The sequence below is a fragment of the Oncorhynchus mykiss genome, chromosome 1 (genome assembly GCF_013265735.2).
Source record: "Oncorhynchus mykiss isolate Arlee chromosome 1, USDA_OmykA_1.1, whole genome shotgun sequence".
Classification (NCBI taxonomy): domain Eukaryota; kingdom Metazoa; phylum Chordata; class Actinopteri; order Salmoniformes; family Salmonidae; genus Oncorhynchus; species Oncorhynchus mykiss.
Window position 1 is genome coordinate 1849350 of NC_048565.1, and position 16053 is coordinate 1865402.

Here is a 16053-nt window from a genome sequence, read left to right on the forward strand (position 1 = left end):
GGAGGTGAGAAGATTTGCCCTGGCAGCACACAGGGCAGGCATTGACGAAAGTGGCAACGTCTTCTCTTATGGTAGGCCACCAGAACTTACGCTGGATGAACTCCAAGGTGCGACCTACACCCGGATGACAGGTAAGGCGAGAGGAGTGCCCCCACAGAAGGACCTGAGTCCTCACTGCCTTGGGGACAAACAACCGATTGGCAGGGCCTCCTTTCGGGTCCGGTTCGAAAGCTTGAGCTCGTCTCACGGTATCCTCAATTTCCACGAGATCGGAGCCACGATATTAGCAGCAGGAAGGACAGGCATGTCCGTGTCATCTCGAATGGCAGGAGCGTAGACTCGGGACAGAGCATCCGGTTTGAGATTCTTCGACCCGGGCCGATAGGTGAGGATAAACTGGAATCGATTGAAGAAAAGAGACCATCTAGCTTGTCTAGAGTTCAACCGCTTCGCCTGCTGGATATACTCCAGATTTTTGTGGTCCGTGAGCACTTGAAACGGGTGAGAAGCCCCCTCGAGCCAGTGTCTCCATTCCTTCAATGCCATCTTAACCGCTAGGAGTTCACGATCCCCCACATCGTAGTTCCTCTCAGCCGGGGTAAGCCGGTGTGAGAAGAAAGCGCACGGATGAAGCTTCTTGTCTTCACCCCTCTGAGACAGGACAGCTCCAACACCAACCTCTGAGGCGTCTACCTCCACCACAAACGGTTCATCCGTAGTCGGTAGTATCAGGATGGGAGCAGAGAGGACGCGCTGCTTGAGTCCTTGGAAGGCCGTCTCAGCTTCTCTTCCCCACAAAAACCTTGCATTGCCACCCTTGGTTAAAGCTGAGAGAGGGGCTGCCACCAAGCTGAAGTTCTTGATGAACTTGCGGTAAAAGTTTGTGAAGCCCAGGAAACGCTGAACTTCCTTAACAGATTTGGGGGTGGGCAAATCCGCTACCGCCCCTACCTTCCTGGGGTCCATTTGGACTCGACCGGGTTCCACTACAAATCCCAGGAATTGTACTCGGGATGAATGGAATTCACATTTTTCCGGCTTAACGTACAGATGGCTGTCTAGGAGGCGTTTGAGTACTTGTCTGACATGCTTTGTGTGTTCTTGAAGAGAGCTCGAAAAGATGAGGATGTCATCCAAGTAAACGAACACAAATATGTTAAGCATATCCCTAAGCACATTGTTTATGAGCGCTTGGAACACCGCTGGGGCGTTGGTCAGGCCGAAGGGCATCACCAAGTATTCATAGTGACCAGTAGGCGTGTTGAAAGCGGTCTTCCACTCGTCACCAGGTCTGATCCGCACAAGATGGTATGCGTTCCGCAGGTCAAGCTTAGTGAAAACAACTGCTTCCTGGAGCAGCTCGAAGGCTGTGGCCATAAGGGGTAGCGGGTAACGGTTACGGACGGTTATGGCATTGAGTCCCCGGTAGTCGATGCAAGGACGTAAGCCACCGTCTTTCTTGGCCACAAAGAAAAACCCTGCTCCCGCTGGGGAGGTGGATGGACGCATGAGGCCTGCTTCCAGAGCGTCCTTGATGTAGGTATCCATAGCAGCTCGTTCGGGTGGAGATAGGGAAAAGATCCGACCCCTGGGGGGGCAAGTGCCCGGAAACAGTTCGATGGGGCAATCATAAGGTCTATGGGGTGGTAGCATGGTGGCCCTCTGTTTGCTAAATACCAGTTTGAGGTCATGGTAACACTCGGGAACTCGGGTCAGGTCGATGGATTCTAAAGACTCGGGAGTAGAACTCGGGGAATTCGAGAAAATACAAGTAGCTTGGCACGTAGGACCCCACTGCTTGATAGTGCCCACAGACCAGTCGATGTGAGGGTTATGGCTGTGAAGCCAGGGGTATCCAAGGACGAGAGGGAACTCGGAACAGGAGATCAAATGAAAGTTCATCAATTCCTGGTGTTGTGAAACTGAAAGTCGCAAGGAGGTAGTGACATGAGTGACAAGTCCAGATCCCAAAGGGCTTCCATCCAATGTAGTAACCCTCATGGGGTCACTTAGAGGTTCAGAGGGAACGCCATTCTCCTTCGCCCAGACACCATCCATGAAGTTACCTGCGGCTCCAGAGTCTACCAAGGCTTGAAGGTGAAGCTTGTGGTTGTCCCAGGAAAGGGTGACTGGAATGAGCAGACGGGAGTTGGACGGATGGGAGGAGGTTATGTTTCCCGTTACAGTTCCCCCCGGTCTGTACGGGACAGAGCGTTTCCCTGGAGCCCGGGACACGTGGAACGGAAATGGCCCGGTTTGCCACAATATAGACAGCGTCGCTCCCTCATCCGGCGGTCTCTCTCAGCCTGGGAGATACGTCCGATCTGCATGGGTTCCGGTGGAGCCAGCGAGGATAAAGGTGGGGACTCGGAGCTGGGACTGATAGGGGCTAGAGGTCTACGGTTGAGTTCTCTCTCTCTCAGACGCTGGTCAATGCGTGAGGCCAACTTGATCAGGGACTCGAGATTGTCCGGTGGTTCCCGAGTGGCCAGTTCATCTTGGATGGTGTCGGAAAGGCCTTTCAGAAAGCACACCGTGAGCGCCTCGTTGTTCCAGCCACTCGCTGCTGCTACCGTGCGGAACTGGATGGCATAGTCCGTCACGCTGCGCCGACCTTGGTGGAGAGTCAGGAGCTGTTTGGCTGAGTCAGGACCACTGCTTGGGCCTTGAACCACTCGTTTGAATTCCTCAGCAAAGGCAGAGTAGCTGGCACAGCAGGAATTATGGGCATCCCACACAGCAGTAGCCCAGGCCAGGGCTTTTCCCGACAGCAGGGTGATGATATATGCGATCTTAGACCGGTCGGTGGGGAACGAAGAGGGTTGCAGCTCGAAGGAGAGAGAACATTGGGTGAGAAACCCTTTACAAGCACTTGGATCACCTGAGAACCGTTGGGGAGGTGGAAGACGAGGTTCAGCCAGGGGATTAACTGCCATGGGTACGTGAATCTGAGGTACTGGGACGGGAACTGTTGCCGGGGTAAGTCGATCAGATATCTGCTTTATGGAAGTCAGCATCTCCGACAGAAGATGAGAATGTCTAGCCATTAAGGCCTCTTGCTGAACCAGGGCGGCTTCGTGGCGTTGGACAGTCTCCTGGTGGTGGGACAGCATGGCAACAAGGTCCTGGGAACTGGCTGCCTCTGGGTTCATTTTTGGCTCTGTGTTTCTGTCAGGACCTGGTTACGAACCCGGGTCTCCGGAGTGAGAAACAGTCACTTAACCTACTGAGCCACGAATAGTCGGCAGAACCCAGAAGATGAGGCAGACACAGCAGTACTTGAGACGGTGTATTTAATGAAGAAAAAAAAAGAGAAGTCCTTCAGGAAAACATGTAACTCCAAAACCTCAAAAATAAATCAACAAGAACAAAAACAGAATTCCACAAGAGAGTCCACCGGGATCAAAAAGAGTTCACAGAATACTAGGGCTGGGTGCTAACATACAAACACAGAGCAAAGAACTGAGGAAAACTAAGGGTTTAAATACAATCAGGGGAAACGAGGCACAGGTGCAAATAATAATGGGGATCAAGGGAAAACAAAAGGTCAAAAAGCACAATGGGGGCATCTAGTGACCAAAAACCGGAACAACCCTGGCCAAATCCTGACACCGATGGTCACTCTGACAGAGCTCCAGAGTTCCTCTGTGGAGAGGAATGAACCTTCCAGAAGGAAAACCATCTCTGCAGATTCTCAGGTCTGATGAAACCAAGATCGAACTGTTTGGCCTGAATGCCAAGAGTCACGTCTGGAAGAAACCCGGCTAAGGGCTGTTCTTAGGCACGATGCTTCATGGAGTACTGCCTGGATAAAGCCCTTAGCCATGGTATATTGGCCATATACCGTACCACATCCTCTCGGCCATTAGTGCTTTAATATCCAATATTTAATATCCGATATCACAGATGAGACACAAATGTTAATGTGCCACTTTAAGGGCAGGAGGTTACCGTGACAGCGAGGGCACTCGAGCAGCCCTAGTCCTCAGTGACAGTGTGGCTGCCTGTGAGATAGAGAATCTAGCAGGGGCGGGAGGTTACCGTGACAGCGAGGGTCCTCGGTGACCGTGTGGTTGCCTGTGAGATAGAGAATCTAGCAGGGGATGTGTCTTCCCTAGCAGTGGAATCAAACTCAAACATTGAAAAGCAACCTAGGCTGTGAACAAAACTATGTAAATAACCAAGAAATGTAATGCCCGGGGTGTAGTGGAGGAAGGAGTCAGACGCAGGAGACAGAGAGTTCAGAGAGTTCAGAGGGGAGGAAAAGATCAGTGGCAGCTAGTAGGCCGGTGACGACAACCACCGAGCGCCACCCAAACGGGAAGGGGAGCCACCTTCGGTAGGAGTAGGAGTCGTGACAATAAACACAAAGATAAAGTCTCACTTTTGAGTAAATTAGATCCAATTTTATGCCTGTGCACAGCACTTCTAAAAATGAATCTTTGTCACTTCAACTGTCGTGCACACAACTCCCCGGCCAGGCAGTGTTGCTGCGTGTCACGCGAGCTGGGACATTAAAGCAATAAGTCCTGAGGGGGTGTGGTAAATGGAGAATATACCATGGCTAAGGGCTATCCTTAGGCATGCAGAGTGCTTGGACACAGCCCTTAGCCATGGTATATTGACCATATACCACAAACCTCCAAGGTGCCTTATTGCCTGACCACCCGCCAACGTGAAATAGAAATCTTACCCACCAATGCCAAAATGTACCTGCATTTGGTGGGTGGCGGGTGTTAATTTTAGGCCCTGATTGCAGTCAATGGGGAAAGGTGAGTGTCAACCTATTGATGCTTATGTCGATACATTGCAGTCAATGAGAAAAGTTGAGTGACAACCAAATTGACGAGTATAGCGTATTCGTGCATCACTACAGCCTTCCTGAGAACTAGACAGGACCTACTATGTTAGGAAGATAAGGCTACTTCTTAAGAATGTGTGGCTGGAAGTTGGTCAGCATGCTAACCCACAAACCATCTGGTTTATGTTTCCTCATCTGGAATCAAGGATCTTGACAGATGCTATTTTTAAACTTCTTAATTTGGGCTGTTGCCCATTCCACGTGCATCCTTTGTTATCTCCACATCTGGTTCTGGTTTTGGTAGGTTGGACTAAACGGGAGGAATGTTTAATCGAAGGCCAATTTCCTCCACATCTTTCTCAATGAGAAAACCTTTGTTTGCCATGAGCCCATCACCTCTCTTAAGGTAGCCACAACAAAGCAGACTTTGCGGTAACTCTGTGACGTTACATTGTTTAAATATTTCTCTGTCAGAAATGGATCCTGTGTAGAGAGCAAATATAAGTGAGCCAAGTGGACCACATATTATCAGAGAATTTAGTCTTGTAGTTGGAAGAAGTTTTGGCTTTGCAGTAGCAGTGAGCTTGGTTTCTCCGTCTTTAACTCTATGCTATCTAGTATTACAAAGATTTTGGGGAACATCTCTCCTGGGGTTATAATGGTCTGTTGTCTGTGATGTTGTCCCTATGAGGCCGAACAGACAACTGGCCTGGCCTGTCACACATAAAAGTCCACCCAGGAATTGAATGAAGTGTTAACACTTTGTAAGTCCATATGAAATCTGAAAGCCAGCTCTTTTCATTAGCTGAATCTGCCTATTTACTCTCTTGTATGTCAAGGGGACAGTTGTCCGTGGGGATGATTTATGATTTGGTACTCAAAAAAAAAAAAATGTGCACAAGTAATTAGAGTGATCATAAGTAAAGCCAGTTTTTTGGAGATGCTGCTGCTATTTACTGACTCTGACGTTAACAGTTTCCTGAATGATTTTAGTTTCTTCTTCTTTAACAAGTCCATTTCCTCCTCCTCCTCCTCTTCCTCCTCCTCCCCTCCCCCTCCTCCTCCTCCTCCTCCTCTCCTCCCCCTCCTCCTCCTTTAGAGCGTATCTGCTCTTCTTCTAACTGGGGGTGCTCCTTTCTGGAAAAATACACCAAATGATTTAAACAAGCTGTTGGTGCTTTGTAATAAATGTTATTTTGCAGCTCCCACTATTGGAGAATACAGAGCACCCCCCCCCCTCCTCCTCCCCCCTTCCTCCTCCTCCTCCTCCTCCTCCTCCTCCTCCTCCTCAGCCTCCTCACCCTCCTCCTCCTCCTCCCCTTCCCCTCCTCCTCCTCCTCCCCTTCTCCACCTCCTCCTCCTCCCCCCCTCCTCCTCCTCCTCCTCTTCCTCCTCCTCCCCTCCCCCTCCCCTCCCCCTCCTCCTCCTCCCCTCCTCCTCCTCTCCTCCTCCTCCTCCTCCTCCAACCCGGCTGATGAGTTCCCAAACAGCTCTTTCCCTACATTTCTGAATGAGATGTATTCTAACAGTGATATGATCTCCCAGTCTGAAGTAGAGGCACTGGACAACGAGAAGATGAGTGTCAACCTACTGATGCTTATGTCGAGACATTGCAGTCAATGAGAAAAGTTGAGTGACAACCAAATTGACGAGTATAGTGTATTCGTGCATCACTACAGCCTTCCTGAGAACTAGGAATAGTGCCCCTCCCTGTTGTGCAGAAGGTCACTGCTTCAATGTCAGATTGAGGCAAAGACAGGACCTACTATGTTAGGAAGATAAGGCTACTTCTTAAGAATGTGTGGCTGGAAGTTGGCCAGCATGCTAACCCACAAACCATATCTGGTTTATGTTTCCTCATCTGGAATTGATTGTCACTCAATTATGTTCTCCCGGTCTGAAGCAGAGGCACTGGACAAGGAGAAGACAGCAGAGCAACAACAACAACATGGCGTCTGCTCCCAGTACTTTTCTTCATCCTCCTTTTTTCCCTTTTTCACTCCTTCTTTCTCCCCAATTTCGTGGTGTCCAATTGTTAGTAGTTACAGTCTTGTCTCATCGCTGCAACTCCTGTACGGACTCCGTAGAGGCGAAGATCGAGAGCCATGTGTCCTCCGAAACACAACCCAATTGAGCTGCACTGCTTCTTGACACAATGCCCATCCAACCCGGGAGCCAGCTGTACCAATGTGTCGGAGGAAACACCGTACACCTAGAGACCTGGTCAGCGTGCACTGCGCCCGGCCCGCCACAGGAGTCACTAGTGCGCGATGAGACGAGGATAGCCCTGCCGGCCAAACCCTCCCTAACCCGGACGACGCTGGGCCAAATGTGCGCCGCCTAGTGGGCCTCCCGGTCGCTGCCGGCTGCGACAGAGCCTAGACTCGAACCCAACTTCATCTTCTTTTAAGAGGGTGTGCTCCAGGGTAGCAGACTGACAGCCTTGCCACCAGCATGCAGAAGAAAAAGACCGTGCAGACCAAGCCGATGAAGAGAGGCCTGGAGCTTGAGACGGTTGCAGCAGCACTGTACACCGAAGTCACTGGGCACAAAGTGTTCCCATGTAGCTTTGTTGTCAACCCTCATGCCCCCCCATTTAGGCACATCTCCTGACAGGAAAGTCCAGAGCAATAAAGTGCCCAGACCGAGTCAGGGGTTGTAAATACCTCCGTCAAAGAGCTGATGGTACCTACGCTCTCAAACCTAATCAAGAGTACCACTACCAAATTATAGGACAAATGGGAATCACAGGGATGCCGCGGTGTGATTTATTTGTCATGTGTAAAAATGACTCAACTAGAGCGTGTTGACTTTAATGCAGAAAAGTGGGAGAGCATGAAAAGCCAGCTGGACTGCTTCTTTTTTTATGAATCATTCTGTAATTATCACAACTCAGGATATGACCCAGGGGGAGGCGGATGGTTCAATTATCAGAATATTTATTATAACATAGGGTCATGTAAAGGGCAGGTCAAGGTCAGGCAGAGGTTCATAATCCAAGGCAGAGTCAATCAGGGACAGAACGGCAGGTAGGCTCAGGGTCAGCTCTGTGAGACAGAGGTTTAATCGTAGACACATGGAAAGTGGGATGTATACAGAGGGTGCGGGGCAACAGAAGGCGAACAACAAGTGGGGCTAAGGACTTTAGAGATGGGGAAAGAGCCAATAAAGCGGAGGGAAGGTTTACGGAACTCCCCCCATTGGGCAGATCCCGAGTGGAGAGCCATATCCTCTGCCTGTCGCCGATACCTGGAGGTGGTCTTAAAAAGAGCGGACCTGGCTCTCTACCAGGTACGCCGACAGCGGCGGACGAACATTTGGGCCGAGGGTATGCTGATTTCTTCCTCTTGCTCGGGGAAGAGTGAGGATGGTAACCCAAGGAACACAGGGCAAGAGACCAGTGGCCGAGCAGGGAAGGGTGTTGCAGGCATACTCCACCCACATGAGTTGCTGGCTCCATGTGGTGGGGTTGGCAGAGACGAGGCAACAAAGAGTCGTCTCCAGGTCCTGATTGGCATGCTCTGAATGGGCGTTAGATTGGGCATGAAACCCGATGGACAGGCTGGCCAATGACCAATTGAGGGTGCAGAACGTCTTCCAGAACCGGGATAAGAACTGAGGATCACAATGGGAGACCATGTTGACTGAAAGTCCATGGATCCGGAAGACCATGAGCTGAGCCGTCTCCTTGCCTAAGGGTAACTTTGGAAGGCGAATGAAATGGGCGGCTTTATAAAACCTATCCACTACCGTAAGGATGGTGCTGTTGCCATTGGACGGAGGGAGACCAGTGACAAAGTCCAGTGATATATGGGACCAGGGGTGGTGAGGAAAAGGGAGTGGTTGAAGGAGACCTGCCGCAGAGTCCTATTCAGCGCACACACAATGCAGGAAGCTACAAATGTGGAGGCGTCAGGAAGTATGGTGGGCCACCAAAACCGTTGTCAGAGGAAAACCATGACCCATCAGGAGTCGTGATGGCAGATAAGATTAGAGGAATAAGCCCATTCCAGGACTGGGGGCCGAGCAGAATCTGGGACAAACAACTGGTTAGCCGGGCCTGGTTAAACGGCTGGGAACACTGCGCCTTGCGGACCAGGATCTCGATGCTCCAGACGAGTATAGCTGCCAGACAGGACGAAGGAGGAATAAACCCTGCAGCCATAGAGTTCTCAATGTACCCATCCATGGTCTTGGTCTCTGGACCAGACAAGGAATAAAGCCGTCCCCGAGGCTGTGTAGTACCCGGGAGGAGGTCAATGGCGCAGTCGTAGGGTCGATGCGGAGGAAGAGATGTGGCGCCGGCCTTGTTGAAAACCTCCCGGAAGTCGTGGGCGTCCACGGGAACGGCTGAGAAATCTGAGGCTTTTCCCAAGCCTGCAGGAGGACGTCCAGGGGCAGGCTGCACCACCTTGATTCACTCCAAATTTGTTTTTTGGACTCATCACAATAGTCCCTAAAGACTTTGAGAAAATAAAGTTGATGCATTCAAAGATGGCCACACTATACCAGTATATACATATTAGCACATATGCTAATGTGCTAAAAAATACTTCAAATCTTCTTCTCATGAAACATAAGTCCAAATGACACCAATGGAATGTCGGCCCATATCTAAACTTAGTTTGAGAAAAACTGAGGGATTGGTCAAAAGATGGCTAAGTTATTGACAAATCAAAAATCTGATTTTACATGTGTATTTTAAACCACTGTAAATTCACTCCACAGTGGCCTTTCAACTTGAAACTTGACATCGCTATCATGGACGTGCCTAAGATTAACTTGGTATTGCTATTGATATCTAAAAAAAAACAAGGAAACTATTCAAACAAATGATTTGCATATGTAACACTTACGCTCAAAATCAAATTTTTCTCATGAACCATACTTCAGATTCACTCCAGATGTTGTATTTAGACTCATGATCGAACATAAAGGAATAAGTTCCCACATGATAGAGTACTTGCTTTGTTATCCAACTGATCTTGTGTACTTTTTGTCATCCTGTGAACCCCGTTCATTGCTTCTCGCAGCTGTATTTTGTTTGTTTGTTATTTGCTTATGAAGCACTTGGAGATTTATATTATGAAAAGTGCTACAGGAGTTTAAGAAATTACAATAATTATTATATGCACTGCACTGCTGTCTGACAGACTTCCAGTAGGGGCTTTCTCGAGTTCACTAGCAAGTAGAGAGATCTTTCTGTCTCCTGTAGCAGTGTTTATATGTGCATGCAAGCAGTTGCCCCTTCACACGGATACCGAGACACACAGCAGCATGGCGAGCCGGGAAAGAGCACAGAGTTTTCTTCACTCATCAACAAAAACTAAATTGTCATGCGTAGGATTGCTGCGGGTTTTATTTATTACTTTTATACACACGGCGCAGGCGAACAAACAAGGTGAACAAACATTATTTTTTATTCCTGGCGTGAACAAACATCTTATAGATTTTACTCTCGCTTGGTTGCTAGCAAGGGTGCCACTACTTACCTCTGTGTCGCTAGATAACTTCTTTGGTTAGGTAATTTATGTTTTATTTACACCGTCTCTGGTGGTATATTGCTTTATGGGTAGCTGGTTACCTACAGTAGTTGGTTACCTACAGTAGTTGGTTACCTACAGTAGCTGGTTACCTACTGTAGCTGCTTTATGGGTAGCTGGTTACCTACAGTAGCTGGTTAACCACAGTAGCTGGTTACCTACAGTAGCTGGTTACCTACAGTAGCTGGTTACCTACAATAGCTGGTTACCTACAGTAGCTGGTTACCTACAGTAGCTGCTTTATGGGTAGCTGGTTACCTACAGTAATTGGTTACCTACAGTAGCTGGTTACCTACAGTAGCTGTTTTATGGGTAGCTGGTTACCTACAGTAGCTGGTTACCTACTGTAGCTGCTTTATGGGTAGCTGGTTACCTACAGTAGCTGGTTAACCACAGTAGCTGGTTACCTACAGTAGCTGGTTACCTACAGTAGCTGGTTACCTACAATAGCTGGTTACCTACAGTAGCTGGTTACCTACAGTAGCTGCTTTATGGGTAGCTGGTTACCTACAGTAATTGGTTACCTACAGTAGCTGGTTACCTACAGTAGTTGGTTACCTACAGTAGCTGGTTAACTACAGTAGCTGGTTACCTACAGTAGCTGGTTACCTACAGTAGCTGGTTGCCTACAGTAGCTGCTTTATGGGTAGCTGGTGACCTACAGTAGCTGGTTACCTACAGTAGCTGGTTACCTACAGTAGCTGGTTGCCTACAGTAGCTGCTTTATGGGTAGCTGGTGACCTACAGTAGCTGGTTACCTACAGTAGCTGGTTAACTACAGTAGCTGGTTACCTACAGTAGCTGGTTGCCTACAGTAGCTGCTTTATGGGTAGCTGGTGACCTACAGTAGCTGGTTACCTACAGTAGCTGGTTACCTACAGTAGCTGGTTACCTACAGTAGCTGGTTGCCTACAGTAGCTGCTTTATGGGTAGCTGGTGACCTACAGTAGCTGGTTACCTACAGTAGCTGGTTACCTACAGTAGCTGGTTACCTACAGTAGTTGGTTATCTACAGTAGTTGGATATCTACAGTAGCTGGTTACCTACAGTAGCTGGTTACATACAGTAGCTGTTTACCTACAGTAGTTGGTTACCTACAGTAGCTGGTTAACTACAGTAGCTGGTTACCTACAGTAGCTGGTTACCTACAGTAGCTGCTTTATGGGTAGCTGGTTACCTACAGTAGTTGGTTACCTACAGTAGTTGGTTACCTACAGTAGCTGGTTACCTACAGTAGCTGCTTTATTGGTAGCTGGTTACCTACAGTAGCTGGTTACCTACAGTAGCTGGTTACCTACTGTAGCTGGTTACCTACAGTAGTTGGTTATCTACAGTAGTTGGATATCTACAGTAGCTGGTTACCTACAGTAGCTGGTTACATACAGTAGCTGTTTACCTACAGTAGTTGGTTACCTACAGTAGCTGGTTAACTACAGTAGCTGGTTACCTACAGTAGCTGGTTACCTACAGTAGCTGCTTTATGGGTAGCTGGTTACCTACAGTAGTTGGTTACCTACAGTAGTTGGTTACCTACAGTAGCTGGTTACCTACAGTAGCTGCTTTATTGGTAGCTGGTTACCTACAGTAGCTGGTTACCTACAGTAGCTGGTTACCTACTGTAGCTGGTTACCTACAGTAGTTGGTTACCTACAGTAGCTGGTTACCTACAGTAGTTGGTTACCCACAGTAGCTGGTTACCTACAGTAGCTGGTTACCTACAGTAGCTGTTTACATACAGTAGCTGTTTACATACAGTAGCTGGTTACCTACAGTAGCTGGTTACCTACAGTAGCTGGTTACCTACAGTAGCTGTTTACCTACAGTAGCTGGTTACCTACAGTAGCTGGTTACCCACAATAGCTGGTTACCCACAATAGCTAGTTAACTACAGTAGCTGGTTACCTACAGTAGTTTTTGGTTACCTACAGTAGTTGGTTACCTACAGTAGCTGGTTACCTACAGTAGTTAGTTACCCACAGTAGCTGGTTACCTACAGTAGCTGGTTACCTACAGTAGCTGGTACCTACAGTAGCTGTTTACCTACAGTAGTTGGTTACCTACAGTAGCTGGTTACCTACAGTAGCTGGTTACCTACAGTAGTTGGTAACCTACAGTAGTTGGTTACCTACAGTAGTTGGTTACCTACAGTAGTTGGTTACCTACAGTAGCTGGTTACCCACAATAGCTAGTTAACTACAGTAGTTGGTTACCTACAGTAGCTGGTTACCTACAGTAGCTGGTTACCTACAGTAGTTGGTTACCTACAGTAGCTTGTTAACTACAGTAGCCGGTTACCTACAGTAGCTGTTTTATGGGTAGCTGGTTACCTACAGTAGCTGGTTACCTACAGTAGCTGCTTTATGGGTAGCTGGTGACCTACAGTAGCTGGTTACCTACAGTAGCTGGTTACCTACAGTAGCTGGTTGCCTACAGTAGCTGGTTGCCTACAGTAGTTGGTTATCTACAGTAGCTGGTTACCTACAGTAGCTGGTTACCTACAGTAGTTGGTTACCTACAGTAGTTGGTTAGCTACAATGAACTTGCCAACTCAACACCGAAAATAAACATTTGCTTGCTAACTTAGTTAATGTCATCTGTTTTACTACCTCTAACCTTATGGGTTAGGACACAGTAGGTAAGCTACACAGTAAGTAAGCTACACAGTAGCTAACTTAAGTAAGCTAGCTTGATAACTAAACTAACTAGCTAGGTAAACCATGTGTGACGGTTAGTTAAGATTAGAGATGACCAGATGGCAACGACTGAACAATTCCAAATAGCCCCTGGCTTGACTTCACATGACTTAGCCAGCCGGTAACGTCAGAAAGGACACCCTGATGTTTTGCCAGCTAGCTTGAGAAGTTAAGACAACATGTTGAACTAGCTTGGTGGCTAGCAAATGTATCTTTTCCAAATAGTTTATCGGTAGATAATGTTATCAGTTGGGTGACAATGAACCCGAAAATTTGCTAGTATAAAACTATAGCTAACTACGGTTGTTAGTTTACCTAGTTAAAGTCGTTAGGTAGAAATAGCTACTGTAACTACTAAGCTGACATCAAACTCAAGTTATCAGTCAAACAAATTATCAAGATAACTTAGTTAATTAGCTAGTTATTGTAGATAATGATCACAAATTTGAAACAATGTGTCATCAATATTCTATAAGTTATCTTCTGGCTCTTTAGCTAAATCAGCTAGCGAGCAGCTAACCTTGAGCTTACTCACTTCTCAAACGCAAGCTACTGTAGTGGAGAGCAAGCTGCTGTAGCGGAGAGAAAGCTGCTGTAGTGGAGAGCAAGCAGAGAGCAAGCTGCTTTAGTGGAGAGCAAGCTGCTGTAGTGGAGAGCAAGCTACTGTAGTGGAGAGGAAGCTGCTGTAGCAGAGAGCAAGCTGCTGTAGCGGAGAGAAAGTTGCTGTAGTGGAGAGCAAGCAGAGAACAAGCTGCTGTAGCGGAGAGCAAGCTGCTGTAGTGGAGAGCAAGCTGCTGTAGAGGAGAGCAAGCTGCTGTAGAGGAGAGCAAGCTGCTGTAGTGGAGAGCAAGCGGAGAGCAAGCTGCTGTAGAGGAGAGCAAGCTGCTGTAGAGGAGAGCAAGCTGCTGTAGTGGAGAGCAAGCTGCTGTAGTGGAGAGCAAGCTGCTGTAGCGGAGAGCAAGCTGCTGTAGCGGAGAGCAAGCTGCTGTAGCGGAGAGCAAGCTGCTGTAGCGGAGAGAAAGCTTCTGTATTGGAGAGCAAGCTGCTGTAGTGGAGAGCTGTATTGAGGGGGGGGGGGCTCTGTATTGAGGGTGGGGGGGAGCTCTGTATTGAGGGTGGGGGGGGGCTCTGTATTGAGCGTGGGGGGGCTCTGTATTGAGCGCGGGGGGGGACTCTTCATTGAGCATGGGGGGGCTCTGTATTGAGCGTGGGGGAGGTGGGGGGGCTCTGTATCGAGCGTGGGGGGGCCTCTGTATTGAGCGTGGGGGGGGGCTCTGTATTGAGCGTGGGGGGGCTCTGTATTGAGCGTGGGGGGGGCTCTGTATTGAGCGTGGGGGGGGCTCTGTATTGAGCGTGGGGGGGCTCTGTATTGAGTGTGGGGGGGGCTCTGTATTGAGCGTGGGGGGGGCTCTGTATTGAGCGTGGGGGGGGCTCTGTATTGAGCGTGGGGGGGCTCTGTATTGAGCGTGGGGGGGGGCTCTGTATTGAGCGTGGAGGGGGTGGGGGGGGCTCTGTATTGAGCGTGGGGGGGTGGGAGAGGCTCTGTATTGAGCGTGGGGGGGGCCTCTGTATTGAGCGTGGGGGGGGCCTCTGTATTGAGCGTGGGGGGGGGGGGGCTCTGTATTGAGGGCACAACATTGGAATAGTAATTTAAACAGTGAAAATGTATTGTCTTTTTAATGGGGCATGAACACAACCAGTCATGATATTTTCATCTGATTGTCAAACAATCACTTCAAATTATTGCCATTGATTAGACCTTCATTAATGAATACGTCTTGCTGACAAATTTACCTTTTTTTCTTGTAGCCTGAAAAGTCAGGACTCCTGAAATGGGGCTGAAACTTGACCTTGTGTGTTAAGGACGGTCACCCTAACACACAAAGTCAATTTACTAGACTAGGCAACAGTGTGTATTACCAGGAACTTAAAACAGGCCTACCGTTAGCCCGTGTGTAGCAGTAAAAACATTAAAATAGGTTGGTAAACTTCCTATACGCTCCCCTATACTTTCAATGCATTTTTCTGAAAAAGGTGGGTGAATGCCGTTTACTTGCGTTTACCCTCCACTAGTCCTACACCACTTCCGGTAAGCCTACCTTCTCAGCCAAGGCTATTTTAAACACACTTAACACACACAGAATAGGTAGCCTACATTCAATATAATGAGTTGAATCAAAAACACAGTTCGTGTGACATTGAACACTACCCTCCTTTCCTTACATTAATGACATTTATGACAGTGTTATTTGTCAATAAAGCATTTAACAATTGAATTAGAACATTAAACCCTGTACGAATCGTGGATCTTGGAGAAAATGGCTCTCGTGGAGGAGGAGAACTCCTTAATTAACTCCTTCCTTAATTCTCATTAATTGTTTATGGTTCATTGAACAAGCATGGGAAACAGTGTTTAAACCCTTAACAATGAAGATCTGTGATGTTATTTTGATTTTTAGGAATTATCTATGAAAGACAGGGTCCGGAAAAAGGGTCGTTAGAAGGAGTTCTCCTCACAAGGTAGAAAATGGTTCTCGTGGAGGAGGAGAACTCCTTCTAACGACTCTGGTATAGCTTGTGAGGGTCAAAGAGCAAAACATTGTGAGTCTCGGCTTTAAGAGGGCTTTTAATAGTTTGTAGCTTTAACCGTTTGGATTCTACAGACGTTTCTGTGTAAAAGATCCGGCCCCGCGTCCCTTGGCATCAAAACTGTCAGGAAAAAATGAATATATCATCTTGCTAGTTTGGTTGGTGGATTTTAAAAGTCAGATTGTTCAGATGAGGCATAGAAAATAGTTGAGTTCAGGTTGTCATCAGAGGACACTACGTTTATGTTTGGGCCATCAGCATTCATTAAGAACCATAACCATGACATCATGGAAAGCAATGGCGACATGCACCCTAACAAATCTGAGGAGGCACAAAGTGAGCTGTGAGGGGTGGTCTGTGAGGGGTGGTCTGTGAGGGGTGGTCTGTGCGGGGTGGTCTAGAGGGGGGCATGGCCATTTTTCCCACA

At 48.1% G+C, this 16053-nt stretch overlaps 1 protein-coding gene across 4 annotated transcripts in view; it reads left to right on the forward strand.

The window, feature by feature from the left end:
- Nucleotides 1–10027: 10027 nt before the first annotated feature.
- tmem131 (transmembrane protein 131) overlaps nt 10028–16053 on the forward strand; it is a 108200-nt gene continuing 102174 nt past the window's right edge. For 2 of the 4 annotated variants that reach the window (XM_036979332.1, XM_036979391.1), the window contains exon 1: nt 10029–10202. In XM_036979332.1, the coding sequence (XP_036835227.1) occupies nt 10079–10202 (124 nt within the window). In that variant the 5' untranslated portion in view covers nt 10029–10078. Of the gene's footprint in view, nt 10203–16053 lie in introns of all 4 variants that reach the window. The other 2 variants (XR_005052028.1, XM_036979429.1) reach the window with 2 other exon arrangements.